Source organism: Danio rerio, chromosome 19 (genome assembly GCF_052040795.2).
Source record: "Danio rerio strain M-AB ecotype USA chromosome 19, GRCz13ab, whole genome shotgun sequence".
Lineage (NCBI taxonomy): Eukaryota > Metazoa > Chordata > Actinopteri > Cypriniformes > Danionidae > Danio > Danio rerio.
This window is the reverse complement of record NC_141039.2, coordinates 44,622,130-44,639,160: the sequence shown is the minus strand read 5'-3', so window position 1 is coordinate 44,639,160 and position 17,031 is coordinate 44,622,130. Positions and strand designations below refer to the sequence as shown.

Below are 17,031 nucleotides of genomic sequence, written 5' to 3'. Positions count from 1 at the left end.
CATCATATGCAGACATAGGTTTGAATGTTTTCTCATAATTCTGGCGTTGAAACCTTTAAACTTGCAATTGTGAGAAAAGAGTCATCTTTTGTTTGATGAAAATGTTGCAATTAGCTGTCAAGAGTTCACACTTATGCCTTTAGCCCCGATTTAGCTCGCCGACAGGTTTTGAGAAATCGCAGACAAATGCCTGAAATCACAGGCAAATCGGTGCTCGTGCGCGTGAGTGACAATCACACTGTATGAACTATCAAAGACGTAATCTGAGGGAATTGCCGATGAGTCGCCGATGCCTGCGAGATATTTGGCATGCTAAATATCTGGAGCTGTCGGCGATTCAAATCATGCGGTGTGAATTGAGTTTTGACTGAAAATAACATCGGCGATCGCTTACAGCCAATGAGGGAGCGGCATTCACTTGCGTGTGCGTGTGTGTATACCTGCTGCAGGCCAGCGTGAGGCTTCGGGAGAAGTTAAAAGCGCTCATTTTCGGTTCATTTGGACCCACGAAATGGAGGAAAAACTAGTGGAGGTTTGACAGTACTCAGGAGCAACCGTGTCTGTTTGACGTTTCATAAAGAAAGAAATTAGTTTATTATCAACGTTGAGGAGAAATGGCTAATTCCCTTTATAAACCCAGGTGAGCAAATATGTACATTTTCTAGCCCATAAAAGGCTTCTTTCTCATTATGTAGTTAAAAACAAAAGATATACGACGTGTTTTTGGCTGTGAGACGTAGTTTGGACGAACTTGTCGGCGATTCTTCTTATAGTAAAGTCATGCAATGTGAAAGCCCCTGTCCCCGATCCATCTTGCAATGTAAATAAAGCAGCGACGAAACGCAAGCCCAGATAGTCAAGCAGTGTGAAAACATCTGTGACACGACTACTTTGAAAATCATGCAGTCTGAACTCGGCATTAGCTGATGATTGATTATAAGCATGTTTGGCATGCTCTCCAGGGAGAGAGCCCTGAGCCCAAAAGGTCCTTGAGGCCTGGGCTCCCTCCCCTTTGCAGGGCAAGAGGGGAGCTTTGAGCTCAGGTAGATCTCGACAACTCCACCACAGAAACGACAACCTTCCTGATAAAGGACTAGAACCGATGACGTTCTTGCTGTGAGGCAACAGTGCTAACCACTGGGCCGCCGTGCCGCCATATGAAGGGTAAGGTAGAGAAGTGGAAGTGGAAGGGGGGATTTCTCAAATCGAAGATGACTGTAGTGAGAAACCCAGGCTCTTTATAGTGGGTTAGGAATCATCTGATCTGGTGGATCATTCACACAAAAAGAAAGTTGTCTAACAAAATGAGCACTCAATTATTGCCTAATTCCTCAGTATTTGACTCTGAAGAAGTTTTCCACAGTGATCAGTGGCGTTCACCTCTAGTTTAACAGCTCCAGTTTAAACCTTTGCAAGAATCCGATTGTTGAAAACAGCATGTGGTGCTATAGAAAACAGAAGCAGGCAAAGGTCGGCATCGGCCTGCGAAACCTCCATCTGCATCCCAACCATCCGGCTGTATACATTACCAACGCTCACCTCCAACCTCAAACTCAACAAACATCACGCCAAACGCTCTGATCGCTTGTACATTTACCCTCTGACAAGACGTCTTAATCTGGGCTAACACAGGGGCGAGAGAAAAAGGATCCTGTGCCGTGCATAAACATTTTACAGGCGAGCAGCTGTTTGTGCTGAACTCTGTGTCTTAGCAATGGCTCAGTGTCACAGCAGAGGAATGTGTTTCAGCAGGTGTCCTTTCTGTCTCGCTCTTTACACCAAGTGTTAACATGCGTTTTTGGATCAGTCGAGATGCATTATTATTTCTATCTGATTTTAACATGCATTTAAATGCATCTCTTGTGAGATGTTGTCTCTTACACAAGCACTATTGTTTGAAATATCCTATTTTATTAAGCTTACTAGTGAACTTAAAAGTAATAGTGAACAGTAACTAAGTAGTTTTACTTCACTGCTGTACTTAAAGGCACAATATGTAAGATTTATTCATTATAATATGCAAAATTCAGAATCAAAAACCCACCTGATGACACAGCATCATCGAAATACCCCTTTGTTTGTTGTGAATATGCGCCCTCTAGTGGTAAAAATATATATACAGTGCCTTTAACGTGCATTTTAAAAGTATCTCAGAAAAAAGGTACAATATATCTTTGCTGTACCCATTCTAAAAGTACACAAATGAGTCTCTTGTGAGATCTTGTCTCTTGCACAAGCACTACTGAATGAATTACCCCATTTTACGAAGCTTACGAGTGAACTGGAATTTAATGGTGAACAGTTACCAAGTATATTTACTTCACTGCTGTACTTAAAAGCACAATATATACGATTTTGTCATTAAAAAATCCAAAATTTAGAATTAAAAACTCTCCTGATGACATGGCATCATCAAAATATGCCTTTGTTTGTTGTGAATATGCACCCTCTAGTGGTAAAATGACATACTGTGCCTTTAACATGCATTTTTTAAGTATTTTTATACTCTCTACAAAAATGTTACATTATATCTTTGCGATTCCCTTTCAATGGGTACACAAATGCATCTCTTGTGAGCTCTTGTCTTTTCCACAAGCACTTTTAAATGAATTATTCCATTTTATGAAGCTTACGAACTGGAATGTAATGGTGAACAGTAACTAAGTATTTTCACTTCACTGCTGTACTAAGTACACTATGTGAATTTTTTTTCATTAAAATATCCAAAATTCTGAATTAAAAACTCACCTGATGACATGGCATCATCAAAAAATGCTTTTCTTTGTAGTGAATATGCACTAATAGAGAGAGCAGACCAAAGCGCATGAAATGATCAGTAATTAAAAGGGGAAAAAATTAAAATAAAATAAACATATATTTTTATATTAGACCCACATAAGATGCTTGTACTTGTACCAGCTCTATGCCCACAACTTCACTCATTGGGTTAATTTAGGCTTTGCAGTCTCTGTGTTTAGTCCATTACTTCTACTGTATCTGTTCAGCCGAGTGAACGGAACCAACCCCATGACGTCAGACACAGCGACATTGCGGGATGGCGGGCACCCTAGGTCAAAAATCTATAGCAAAATATACCACTTCTTCTAAATGGTCACATTAATCAAGTTATATATATATATATATATATATATATATATATATATATATATATATATATATATATATATATATATATATATATATATATATATATATATATATATATATATATATATATATATATATGTATTTTTTATATATATATATATATATAATTTTTTTTTCCATTAAAGTGGAATTTTATTTACATAATAATGTAAACTTGACTGAGTGCTTCATTTCCTCTTTATTATGTAAATCACTCGCGCTAAAGCTTTATACGTCTGATGTGAACATCACTTTTTTTAATCACTTATTAAAACTATTATGTTTAGAAATGTGTTGAAAAAACTTTCCGTTAAACAGAAATTGTGGAAAAACATATACAGGGGGGCTTATAACTTAGGGGGGCTAATACTTCTGACTTCACCTGTAGATTGATGTGCGTGTCATGATAGCTGTTCTGGGACGTCATACTGTACACATAGTAAAGTGAGAAATGCATGCAGTACATTGGCAGAACTGACATTCTCCACATGCCACACGCTGAGGCTCTATAGAGAATTAGACACTAGTGTTTGAAATCTGAGAGTCATAACCTTGACACTTCAGGTGCTGTTAATAACTCCTCACTGTATTTCATTCACGGGAGATCAGAGAGAAAGACAATGGCATTTTTTATAAAATGCTGCTCATCTTCATTTTCACTGTCACTCCAGAGTGTTTGCATTCAACAGACTGTATTCAGATGAAGACAAAATTGTTATGAAAAATCTCGTAAAATTTTGAAAAAAAAAAAGTTTTTTAGATGTTAGTATCAGTAGTTTTGAGGATATCTATAATCTACACTTTTAGAAATAAAGGTGCAGGAGCTGTCACTGGGGCAGTACCTTTTTTAAATGATACATACTTGTAACTGAGGGGTCCATAATGGTCCCTCAATGGTGCATATTAGCGCTCAAATGTACCTAAAAAGTACCGTTAAAGTACCATTATGGACCTCTCAGGTACAAATATGTACCTTTTGAAAAGGTCCTGCCCCAGTGACAGCTCCTGTACCTTTATTTCTGAGAGTGTAGTGTGCTCCATAGCAGTGACAAAGTGACAACAGTGACATTTGCGTTTAGAAGATATAAACCTGATATAAACATGTAAAGCTTGTAGTGTGTCACTTACGTCTAAATGAATACATTTTTACATTACATACATTTATTAAGTCCACTCATACTCATGTTTCTTGACCAATCAAATTATCTCTAGCATCTGACATGCCCCACCCCTTCAAGACACTTCTCATTTGTTTTTTATTTGATGCGCTCGAAATTAACCACTCTGGTAGAGCTGTGATAAAAAGCAAACACTATTGGCTGTTCATTTAAAAAGGCGAGGAGCTACTCTTTGGCCCACCCACTCTTCATTGTGAAACACTGAATAAAAAATGCACATTTCAAAGCACTTCACAGATGACGGACCTTTAAAAGCTATATTTATTTCCAAATATTTGATGTTTAACAGAGCAAGGAAATTTCTTTGAGTATTTACTTTTTATGTGGCTGTAATAAAAAATATGCATTTTAAAAACATATTTAGCTTTTTTTTACTTGATTGACTATTATGTTTAAAAGTGTGTTAAAAATATTTTCTTCTTTAAACAGAACTTGAGAAACATTTGAAAAAGAAACAAAGTTTCACAATTATTTATTAATAATTTTACCCTCAACTGTATATATTTTTATAAAAATGTTAACTAATCTACCCTAATAGTGAAAGAAAGGGGAGTTTGTATGAATTTCATAAAATTTTTACTCAATTTTCTCCTAAACTAAACAGAAATTACCCTAACCAGTGTGTCACAAGACAAGAATTTTCCCTAAAAAAATAAAGGTTGTAATATATATTTAAACCTCATAACATACTCATAATCTGCAAAACCCTCAAAGATACATCTTTATTTTTTACAATATTTTTTTATTTAAATAATCAACATTTAATACTCCTTGCATAAATATATAATCATATTATAGTTATTAATATTTCAAAAGCGTTTTTAAAATATACATCCCCCCCCCCATTTCAAACACACTTTTGAAACTGAATTTTGAATATAAACACACCAAAATATTATAGCATGTACATTTTTTATCTGAACGTAAACCTTTATGCTAGAATTTTTTGTTGTTTGTTTGAAAACCAGTATAATCAATGGATTTTCTATCAGGTTGACTTATTCATTTATTTTCTTTTTTCCCAGTACTGGGTTGAGGCTAGAAGGGCATCTACTACATAATACATTTGCTGGATAACTTAGCAGTTCATTCCGCTGTGGTGACCCCTGATTAAAAAAGGAATTAAGCCAAAGGAGATTAATGCTTAAGTGGGCTAATAACATTGACCGTAAAACGGTTTAAAAAGGGTTTATTCTAGTTTATTCTAAAATAAACCAAATAAGTTTATATTTAAGTAAATATTTCAACATTTTACTTTAGTTATTTTATTATAGTTACTTTAAGCATCTAAGTACACACTTATTTTCAAAGTAGACACGTCTATGGATGTAAAATCCTTTTTGTAAATGTAGTTTGATGCAGACGACCTGTGCCTGGAATTTCAGCTCTGTGTAAAGAATTCAGGTGCAAGGTATCTTTTTAAATTAGCGTCCAGCTTTGATCATATTGACATTCTGCTGTATTTATTTCATGTAATGTGATTTCTTTGCAATAGGGCTGATTTTTATCACTACAGCACATCGTTTTCATCCTCTCCATGATTATTAGTTCTATATAGCGAGCCATTAAAGCGAGAGTTTACAAGCTTATCAGAGTCTGTCATACCTCCGCCAGTCATTCATCTCCCTCTCTCTAGAAAGCACAACTCAAGCCAAATCATAACTCACTGATCTCCTAATGAGTGCTTTGTGTTTTCAACCACAATCTAATTGCAAATTCCAAAATAACTTGATTGTCTAGTTTTAATGAAAACAATTCAAGCTTAGTTTGAACACAAATACAAAGTCAGAATTATTAGCCTTTCTGAATTATTAGCCCCCCCTGTATATTTTTCTTCAATTCCTGTTTAATGGAAAGAAGATTTTTTTCAACATTTCTAAACATAATAGTTTTAATAACTCATTTCTTATAACTGAATTCTTCTATCTTTGCCATGATGACAGTAAATATTAGACTAGAAATTTTTAAGTTACTAGTATTTAGCTTAAAGGTTTAACTAGGCAAGATAGGGTAATTAGGCAGGTTATTGTATAGTAATTGTATAATGATGGTTTGTTCTGTAGACAATCGAAAAAAAAATTTGCTAAAAGGGGCTAATAATATTGAACTTAAAATAGTCTTTAAAAAAATTTAAAACTGCTTTTATTCTAGCTGAAATAAAACAAATAAGACTTTCTCCAGAAGAAAAAATATTATAGGAAATACTGTGAAAATCCCTTGCTCTGTTAAACATCATTTGGGAAATATTTGAAAAAAAAAGTGTGTTTTCTAGATTTTTTAAAATCACATTTACTATCATACACGCACAGAAAAAACGGCACAATGTTGTACCAAAGAAGGTACAAACCCTTGTCACTGGGGCTGTACCATTATATGGAACAGAATTGTACCTTACGACAAAGAAACAAATGTGTACCATTGCAGTTTGCTCCTTTAAGGACATGATTTGTACCATGGGAAACCAAAATGTACCTTTGGTTTGTAAAACCTGCAGATAGAGAATTGTACCTTAATCAAAGGTACAAATCTGATCCATGAGGGTACCACTAAAGTGACAAGACACTTCAACAACTATTTAAAGGCCTTTTGCTTCATCCAAAATGCATCAATTTATTTTCATTAAATATGAAACATCAAATAGATTTAAAAAAAAAGTTTTTTAAAAAGTTTATTTTTGTGTAAATGCACCTTTTCTATTTACAATAAAGAATAAAAAATATTTTAACATAAATCAAAAAATTTATATTTTGCATTCTCCTATGTACAATATAAAACATTTTTTATCCAATTTTCTCACAATACCTAATATCTGTAATCACTAAAAAGTAAATTTAATTTACTTAATTTTAAAATTGAAATTGAATTATGCAAAGGTTTTGTAACGAGATATGCACAATGTCTGATTAGTTTTACAATACTACAATGTCTGCATGAACACTTTGCATATGCAGGACTTTTGCCAGCTCATGTACGTATAGTGGCAAGCAAAAAAAGCCTTAAATGTTTAGTTTACAATATCTATAGTTTTGTTTCACCAGTTGTTTTGTTTTATAGATCTTAGTAATTAATGTTTATGAGTTTCTTTAAATATGCTTTTAAATGATGATTCACGTTTTAACATGGAAACTATTCATAAAATCACTTTCCCTTTCCAGTCATATTTATGTTTATAGATATTGTAGTAAAGCACACTTATGTATCTTTTTTATGAGAACAATTGTGTATCTTCATATCAGTTGTACCATAAAAGGTACAGAACAGTGTCATAAGAGGTGTTTTCTTTACCATATAAGGTACAACTTTTACATAGGTACAAAAATGTTCCTTAAGGAACATTATTTGTAAGACCGTGTACCTTTTTTTCTGAGAGTGTAGCATGACAGAGTGAAACAGGATATTCACTAAGTGAAAAAATGTAGGGTGGATCTTGATTTTATCAAACGGAAATTGATTAGCATGTGGAAAGCGGGCGATATGTATCAAAAATAAAGCCTGATTTTCCTAAACAATGTTTAAAAGGATTTAGTAATGTCAGCAGAAACTGAAAGTCAGCAGAAGAACAAGTTATTATTACAGTACGGTTTCTGAAATGTTGTAAGACCAGAGGCCAAATTTAAACAAAAACAAATCAATTTCAGAGATGAGATCCTGAATAAAAGTGATTTTATAACGACAGAAAACAAAGTAAGTGCTGCATTGTTTCAGCAAATGTGACAAATATCATTATTTTTAAACATGTTGAGTCATTCTGGGGCACCACAGTGGCTCAGTGGTTAGGACAGTCACCTCACAGCGAGAAGGTTGCTGGTTTGAGTTTTTGCTGAGCAGTGTGGATTTTGCGTATTCTTCCCGTGTTGCCGTGGGTTTGTGGGTGTTCACACACTGTAAAACCCAAAGAGTTAAGGTAACTTAAACCATTTGAGGAAACCGATTGCAACAAATCATTTAAGTTCAAAAACTAATCCTAATGAGTGCTGTGAACTTACCCCATTTAGGTAAACAAAGCAATTTAAGCACAGTAAAATCCAATAAATGAAGAGAACTCAAACCAACTGAACAATATAAAACCAATATAAAACCCAACAAGTTCAGGCAACTCAAACCGTTTAAGGAAACCGATTGCAACAAAGCATTTGAGTAAAAACAGTAATCTATAACTGTGAACCTACTCCATTTAAGCTGAAGTAATGAGGTGTTAATTAACTCATTTCCTTTAACACTCTTTTTGAATGAGTAGAATTAACTTTCAGTCAATTTTGAGTTAACTACACTCATTTCATTTGATAAAGTTGACTGTTGGGTTTTACAATGCCCAGCCGGGACTTAAACCAGCGTCCTTCTTGCTGTGAGGTAACAGTGCTAACCACGGAGCCAATGTGTCACCCCTAAAAATAACAATATATTTGTATTTTTGGGTCTTTTAATATGGCATGAAACTATTTAAATAATTGCAATCTAGTGAATTTTATTTGTTTTATACCAAAAAATATATAAATTTGCTTCCTCTTTACCTAAAACATATCAGTTTTTATATAACAGTTTATTTTTATTAAAACTACTGCAATTTATTTGAGTAGATTTTTGTAAGTGGTTATTATGTACAATAAATGTTATAAAAAGTGAGTTGACAGAAAATTTATTAGAGCAGCTGTGGATGTGTGGCAGGTCTGTTCATCAAACGTGATTTTAATCGTTCAAAAATCACACAGGCAGATGCGGCATCTTCAATGGTCGGCACTAACTGCTTGCAGCAGCGGATCAGATTAACACAGTAAGTAGCACATTTAGCCGAATGATTGGTTAAGTAATGCTAAACCGCTGACTTCGCTGGGCAGGTGAAGTTTTAGCTTTGCAAATTGTACTGTAACGTGAGGTAGACTGCTCTTACATGGAAAGCTAAGGCCCCGTTTACACTAATGCGTTTTAGTTTGAAAACGCATAAGTTTTGCTACGGTTATGCCATCCGTCCACACTACGCCGGAGTTCTCGAGCGCCGAAAACGGAGCGTTTCGAAAACGCTGGAGAGGCCGTTTTCATTCTGAAACGCTGCTGCTCCGTCTCAGTGTGGATGGGGAAAGACGGAGACATCTGAAAACGGAGGCGGGGCTGCAGACATTCGCCTCTCTGATTGGGGCTTTTCCTCAATATTAAGTAGCCTAACACACACAGTTCAGTCCTGAATCTTCTCCGTGTAAGTTCAGACTTCGCAAGTTTGATCAAGGCTGCATCTCTTGGCTAACGATACTTAACCAACGCTAGTTTATGCTAATGCTAACGATTAAAAGTGACAGTATTAGGAAAAATAGCGAAAGTAGCTTTAACAAAAAACAATAAATTTATCTGACTTGAGTAATTTTAGAAATATTAGTTGGATCAACTTAATTTTGTTGCATTTCTTTTAAGCAATGTTACAGTGTTTAAAAAACCTTAAAAAAGCCTGTAAGTTGACCCAATCTAAAACGTCCGACGTAGCCACTTGTCTCACTTTTTATAAGTTAGATCTAGGTAATACTTTTTACAGTGATATTGTTACACTGCATGACATTCTGATGGATGTCTACAGTAAATCATGCCCTGTCAGCAACAATGACACGTTGTATTATTCCTTCTATTATACTTTCATCCAAAGAGAAATGGGCTAATAACCAACTATGAATAAACAAATGTCAACGTTAGGATGCTCTATATCTGGTACTGCATACTTCGCTGCTTAAGTTGGCAACACAATGAATAAAACATTTAATAATGTGCTGTCTTATAGAGCATCCCAAAGCATCTAACAGTTCAAAGCCATATAATGACGCATCTGTAAATGTCAAACTGCGCTCTGCCGCTCAAGCAAACTTGATTTGCTGAAAGAATGCAGCATGGGAATTTAATCCAATTGTGAGAGATGAAAATCAATCTTGGCTGATGTTGAAATGATACGGTCTATTGGAAGGGTCACCTAATAGGAAAATATCAGGAGTCAGCTTGTTCAGAATTAGAGACTGTCGGTGGCTCCAGGTGAGCGCGTGGCAGGTGGGCCGCCAAATTACGTGGCAGTCATTAAAGAGACAGTTCACCCTGAAATGACTAATTTCTCACTATTTATTCATCCTCTAGGAGGTGCAAACCAGGGCTGCACAATATTTTATTTTTTTTGCAATGTACAGTTGAAGTCAGAATTATTATTCCTCCTGAATTTTTAGCCCCCCCTGTATATTTTTCTCTAATTTCTATTAAACAGAAAGAAGATTTTTTTTCAAGACATTTCTAAACATAATAGTTTTAATACCTCATTTATTTAATCTTTGCCATGATGACAGTACATAATATTTTGCTAGATATTTTTCAAAACAGCTTAAGGTGACATTTAAAGGCTTGACTAGGTTAATTAGGGTTAAGGCTGTGCGATTTGGGAAAAATATCTACTATAATTGCGATTTTTCTGACAGATATGGCAATTGTGATTTGATTTGTGATTTAATTTTGTAGTCATGCTACAGTTCAATAATCTGTAAGCCATGGCAACAATTCTGGACAGCTCTTTAAAACTGCCTGTTTTTGTTTGGGGTCTGACTTTGAAACCAAGATATTCTCATATTACTGATGTCCTGTTACTGATGTGTTTGTCTATTAATGCTTCTGAAGCAGCAGACGGCATTATCCCAATTGTCCGCCCATTCCTGTATGTTCTATTGTTTTTTGCTGTGGGTGTTTTGCATAGTTCGGTTGTGCAATTCTGATTGGGCAGAACAAAATTGTGCTCACTCAATTGGCTAGTAATAATGTCACACACAGACGGTAGTCACACATTTGCTCTGGGCAAAGAAAATGAAATATTACATACAGTAGAAGTCACAATTATTAGCCCCCTGTTTATTTTTTTCCCCCAATTTCTGTTTAACAGAGAAAAGTTTTTTTTTTCAACATTTCTAAACATGATAGTTTTAATAACTCATTTCTAATAACTTATTTATTTTATCTTTGCCATGATGACTTCTAGATACAAGTATTCAGCTTGAAGTATCATTTAAAAGGCCTAACTAGGTTAATTAGGTTAACTAGGCAGATTAGGGAAATTAGGCAAGTTATTGTATAACAGTGGTTTGTTCTGTAGATTATCGAAAATAAATATTGCTTAAAGGGGCTAATAATTTTGACCTCAAAATGATTTTAAAAAATTTAAAACTGCTTTTATTCTAGCCGAAATAAAACAAATAAGTTTTTCTCCAGAAGAAAAGATATTATTAGACGTACTGTGAAAATTTTCTTGCTCTGTTAAACATCATTTAGAAAATATTTGAAAAAGAAAAAGAAATTCAAAGCGGGGCTAATGATTTTGAACTCAACTCTATATATTTCATATCACAGCCTCTTGCAATCAGCTAATCGCAACGTTTCAATTGCGATTGCTACTCGATTAATCGCACAGCCCTAATTAGGGTAATTCGACAAATCGATCAAAAAATATACTGTTTAAGGGGGCAAATTATATTAACCTTAAAATTTTTTTTAAAAATGAAAGACTGCTCTTATTCTAGCTGAAGACTCCAGAAAAATATATTATAGGAAATACTGGGAAAAATTCCTTGCTCTGTTAAACATCTTTTGGGAAATATTTTAAAAAGAGAAAAAAAAATTACAGAAGGGCTAATAATAATTAACTTCAACTGTACATTGCGATATAAATACAATTGAACCGGATTGCTTAAATAGCTCTTATTAGGAAGTAATTCATTCATTCACGTTGATTGGGATGATTCTGGAGGAGATTGAATAATTTACATTAAAAAAATACAAATTTCAAGCACTAATGCAAAGACACAAATGAAATAAACAGTGCTTTAAGGTCTTAAGGTACAGCAATTGAATAAGCAAATGTAAAATAACACTATACTAAAAAATGACTCATTCATTAATTTTCTTTTCGGCTTAGTCCCTTTATTAATCCAGGGTGGCCACTGGCCACAGCGAAATGAACCGCCAACTTATCCAGTACATGTTTCACGCAGCGGATGCCCTTCCAGCTACAACTCATCTCTGGGAAACATCCATACACACTCATACACTACAGACAATTTAGCGCACCCAATTCACACATCACAGTCCTTAAACACGTAATACACTTATACTTATGGTTAACTCCTGCTCAAATTTAATACCAACTAAACATTGCACATACTGCAACGAGATATATTGCGATATCGATGCTGAAACGACAATATACTGTGCAGCCCTAATTGTGATATTTCATTTATCTGTCATATTTATTACAATATAAATATAATTTCACGCTTAATTTAACTCTATTTGGAAGGAATTCATAATCTCACATTTGCAGGGGGTAAAACAACACAAAATACAATAAACAAATTACAAGCAAAGATACAAATTAAATAAGCAGTGCTTTATACTTTTCTAACAGTACTCATGTACAGAACTTTAATAATCAAATCTAAAATAGCACTGTAGTAATCATCATACAGTTGAAGTCAGAATTATTAGCCCACCTTGATTTATTTCTTTTTTTAATATTTCCGAAATGATGTTAAACAGAGCAAGGAAATTTTCACAGTATGTCTGATCATATTTTTTCTTCAGGAGAAAGTCTTATTTGTTTTATTTCAGGTAGAAAAAGTGCAGTTTTAATTTTTTTAAAAAACTATTTTAAGGTATATTATTAGCCCCCTTTAGCAATTTTTTTTCGATTGTCTACAGAACAAACCGTCATTATACAATGACCTGCCTAATTACCCTATCTTGCCTAGTTAAACCTTTAAGCTGAATACTAGTATCTTGAAAAATATCTAGTCTAATATTTACTGCCATCATGGCAAAGATAGAAGAATTCAGTTATTAGAAATGAGTAATTAAAACTATTATGTTTATGTTTAAATAATTTTAAGGTCAAAATTATTAGACCCTTTAAGCTATATATTTTTTCGATAATCTACAGAAAAAATCATAATTATACAATAACTTTCCTAATTACTCTAACCTTAACCTAATTAATCCAGTTAAGCCTTTAAATGTCACTTTAAGCTGTATAGAAGTGTTTTAAAAAAATATCCAGTAATATATTATTTACAGTCATCATGGTAAAGATAAAATAAATCAGTTATTAGAAACGAGTTATTAAAACTATTATGTTTAGAAATGTGTTGAAAAAAATAGTCTCTCCGTTAAACAAAAATTGGGGGAAAAAATAAACAGGGGGGCTAATAAATCTGACTTCAACTGTAGAAATAAATACAATAAACTTTATAATGTATTGCTTTCAATTTGCTTGAAATCTTACACAGCCTTAAAAACACGTGCAAATGAAAATCTTTCACTCTATTTGGGTTTAACATTGTGATGACTTCTTAAATCACGTGTGTTCTGAATCTGAACTGTGGTTCCTAGTCAACTATAATCCCAAGAAATGTGACTATTGCCGATTTGCACAATGAAATATTAAAACAATATATTGGGCAGCCATATTCCAAGCCTTTATACATTTCTGTCTTCTGTTAAACACTAAAAAAAGCTGGAAACCACTGCCATAGTAGGAAAAACAAATACTATGGAAGTCAATGGTTACAGGTTTTTAACATTTGAGTGTTTGTGCAAACAAAAGGAAGGGACTTACTAGGTCTGAAACAAGTAAACATGGTGAGCAAATGATGACATAATTAGTATTTTTGTTTGAACTATCCTAAATTAAGAACTAAATTGTTTTAAATTATTGTAAAGACCAGATCACTTCACTGAAAATGTACTATACACAATATAGACACCACCTTTGTACAAAAAAGACACTACATATTTTTTAATTTTGTTTATCAGAATCCCCATTAGCCACTACATAGGTAGTGGCTATTCTTCCCATAATAATAATAATAATAATAATAATTATATATATATATATATATATATATATATATATATATATATATATATATATATATATATATATATATATATATATACACTATATATTGTATTAATGCTGATTAACTACACAGTCCACCCTATTCTGTACACCGTGATTTTGACTGTATGTAATAGCATACACCTTATGTAAAGCTGCTCTGGAATAATAATTATAGTGAAAAGTGCTATTAGATCAGATTAGATTAGTTGCAACTTTATTGTTATTATCAAGTACAAGGCAACGAAATGCAGCTTAGGTCTAATCAGGAGTGCAATAGCAGCAAGTGCAGGATATATAAGTTATAAAGTGAAACTATAGAAAAACTATGAATGATATTTACAGTTGGATGTATTATCAACATTATATAAAGCTTGCATTAACTTTGAACAGAGATTTCAAATATATAAATATGTGTACAAGTTGCTATTAATAATCAGAAGTATGCAGATAGATATGAAAATAATTACAAATGTATATGCGCAGTGGATGTGTACAATTCAGGATGAATTAGTGCATTGAATATGTTCAATTTTAAATGTGTAAATATTACATAGTGCAGTGATTATAGGATTATAAGTTATATACTATAAGCTATACACTTAAAATAGATTTGCTGTTTGTTCAACTTATTTAAAATGAGCTGAAACAACAAAATTCTTGAGTTATTTTGGTGGAACAACTTAATAGTTTCACATTTAATCCACTTAAATTTGTAAAAGCTAATGAGCTAACTTGAAAACTTCATGTCGTCCCAACACAAATCAATAGTGTGGTGGAACCCAGCATGTTTTAAAGTGTATAAGTAAACTTGAATTGAATTGAAGTATGCCTTGAAACTTTCTCTGTGGTCATTCATCAGCGTGCTTTGTGCTTAGCAAAGAACACACACAACTAAAAAAGTGGATGCATATGCCAAAAATCAACTTTTTGACTGGATGTGACTTACATGAAGGCGTGATAGATGAAAGCCCATCCTCTGGGTCTCTCCAGCACATTGTACAGGCAGTTCTGCAACTTTCTGTAGCGTTTGCTGGAGGCAGAAGGGGTCGCTCTGGGGCCTGGGGGCACCGGGAGTGGGGTGCCCAGTAAGCCGGTGCGATGGGATGGATGACCCCGCTCTGGAGTGGACGGCTCGCTTCTTTCAGTGTGAACAGCAGTCAGAGCCACAAACTCAACCCGTCTGTCATCATTGGCTGATGGGGGGGCCAGCATCCTGATGCCTCCGTTATTGGAAGGACTACCCAGCATTATTGTGTTTACACACGCAAACTAGTGCACCATATATTTGTTTCGACCAATAACTATTAATTGTATTAAGCGTCTGATATACTGAACTGATTTGAAATCTAATACAGATTTAGTTAAATAATAATGATCATGCTTTAATGAATATTCATAAACTGCGATAAATATTAATGCATTCATCTGTACTGTGATCATTAATAATAAGCTAAATTTTTAGTTCTACAATCTATATCTATAACACACAAAGTTAGAAGCTGGTTTACCTGTGGATGTGTTTCCTGATGCTGGTAATGCTGCTGGATGCTATATGAGTTTTATCGGTAGACCGATATTAAACAACCGATAACTAATTAAGTAATGAAAACTGTGAATACTGAATGAAGTATCTGTCTGATTATATCTGATTTTCTGAACATGGTTGATGTAATTAGCAAAATACTAAAAGTCAACATTAACTCGATTAGTAATCAAACATTCAATCCCTTTACAAGACAACCTGCAAGTGAAGTATTTCTCATAAAGCGCGTGCACGTGTTATTACGGTTAATTTAGGGTCGCTACATCCACTACAGTCCTGACTCCGCATATTACAACACAATTTCATCTTAAATCGTAACTGGACAATGAGCACTTCATTGTGAGACACTAACGTGCGCGATGATTTACTCAAAAGTTTTTAAACACACCCCAAAAAGTCCCATAACTCAAGTTTTCCTGACAATAACCGCCGAAGCACACGGCTGAAATGTTTAGAAGTAAACGACATGCCCGGTTTTGCCCCTCCGGAGCGCGACGCTCATTCCGTCTCTTTGGGGAGGAGCGCAGCGGGTCCTTTAGAGATGAATTCAAAGTCGTGCCTGTAGTTCGGTCATTTCAAGACTGTCCCAAAAGTCCGTGACATATTGTGGAGTCCAAGGCGCTGAGCGGAGTGTACGGAGAGAGCGCGTAACCGGCACGTGCTGCCCGGAGTGCGCTGTTGATGAAAGTGAGAGCACGACAGGCGCGCGGAGGAGAGGGAGGGATGGCCACCAAAATTAGCTGAACGGATTATGTTTTCTGTTCTCCCTCAGGACCAGGTCACATCTTTACCCGAGCTTTCGATTGAGGTGTTTAACACAAAACGATGAGTGTAGACGCTGCGCTGGGGCTTGGTTCACAGATGTGCTTTTATAATAACAATAACAGAGCGCGCGACCCTTGTGGAAACCTCAGCGAGTCAGTTCACAACACTCCTCAAAACAAAATTAGGCTGTCTTATTACTCTATAACATTTTGTTACCTTTTAAATAAAAATAATGCGAACTAAAAAGTTACAAGTTGAAGCTCTCCAACAAAAAAAATCCAACTTAATTTTAACGTGAATATTTTATGTAAACGTAAATGTGCAAGACTTCCGGTTTAATTCGCGCCATTATTTTACCTGTACACACGCAGTTGCCTAGATCTGCTGCTTAATAGCTCAATACTTGTTATGCGATTGAATTATATCTATTAATGTGAATAACCTTTTCCTCAGGATATGGCCGCATCTTTATCTAATCTTTCGATTGACGATTGTAG

General features: G+C 34.5%; 2 protein-coding genes across 3 annotated transcripts in view; one reads left to right on the top strand and one right to left on the bottom strand.

The window, feature by feature from the left end:
- Positions 1 to 16,458, bottom strand: part of kcnq4 (potassium voltage-gated channel, KQT-like subfamily, member 4) — a 115,229-nt gene extending 98,771 nt beyond the window's left edge. For both annotated transcript variants that reach the window (XM_088651521.1, XM_087295999.2), the window contains exon 1: positions 15,173 to 16,458. In XM_088651521.1, the coding sequence (XP_088507647.1) occupies positions 15,173 to 15,474 (302 nt within the window). In that variant the 5' untranslated portion in view covers positions 15,475 to 16,458. The remainder of the gene's footprint in view (positions 1 to 15,172) is intronic.
- Positions 1 to 17,031, top strand: part of trioa (trio Rho guanine nucleotide exchange factor a) — a 573,337-nt gene that overhangs the window by 236,986 nt on the left and 319,320 nt on the right. The window lies entirely within an intron of this gene.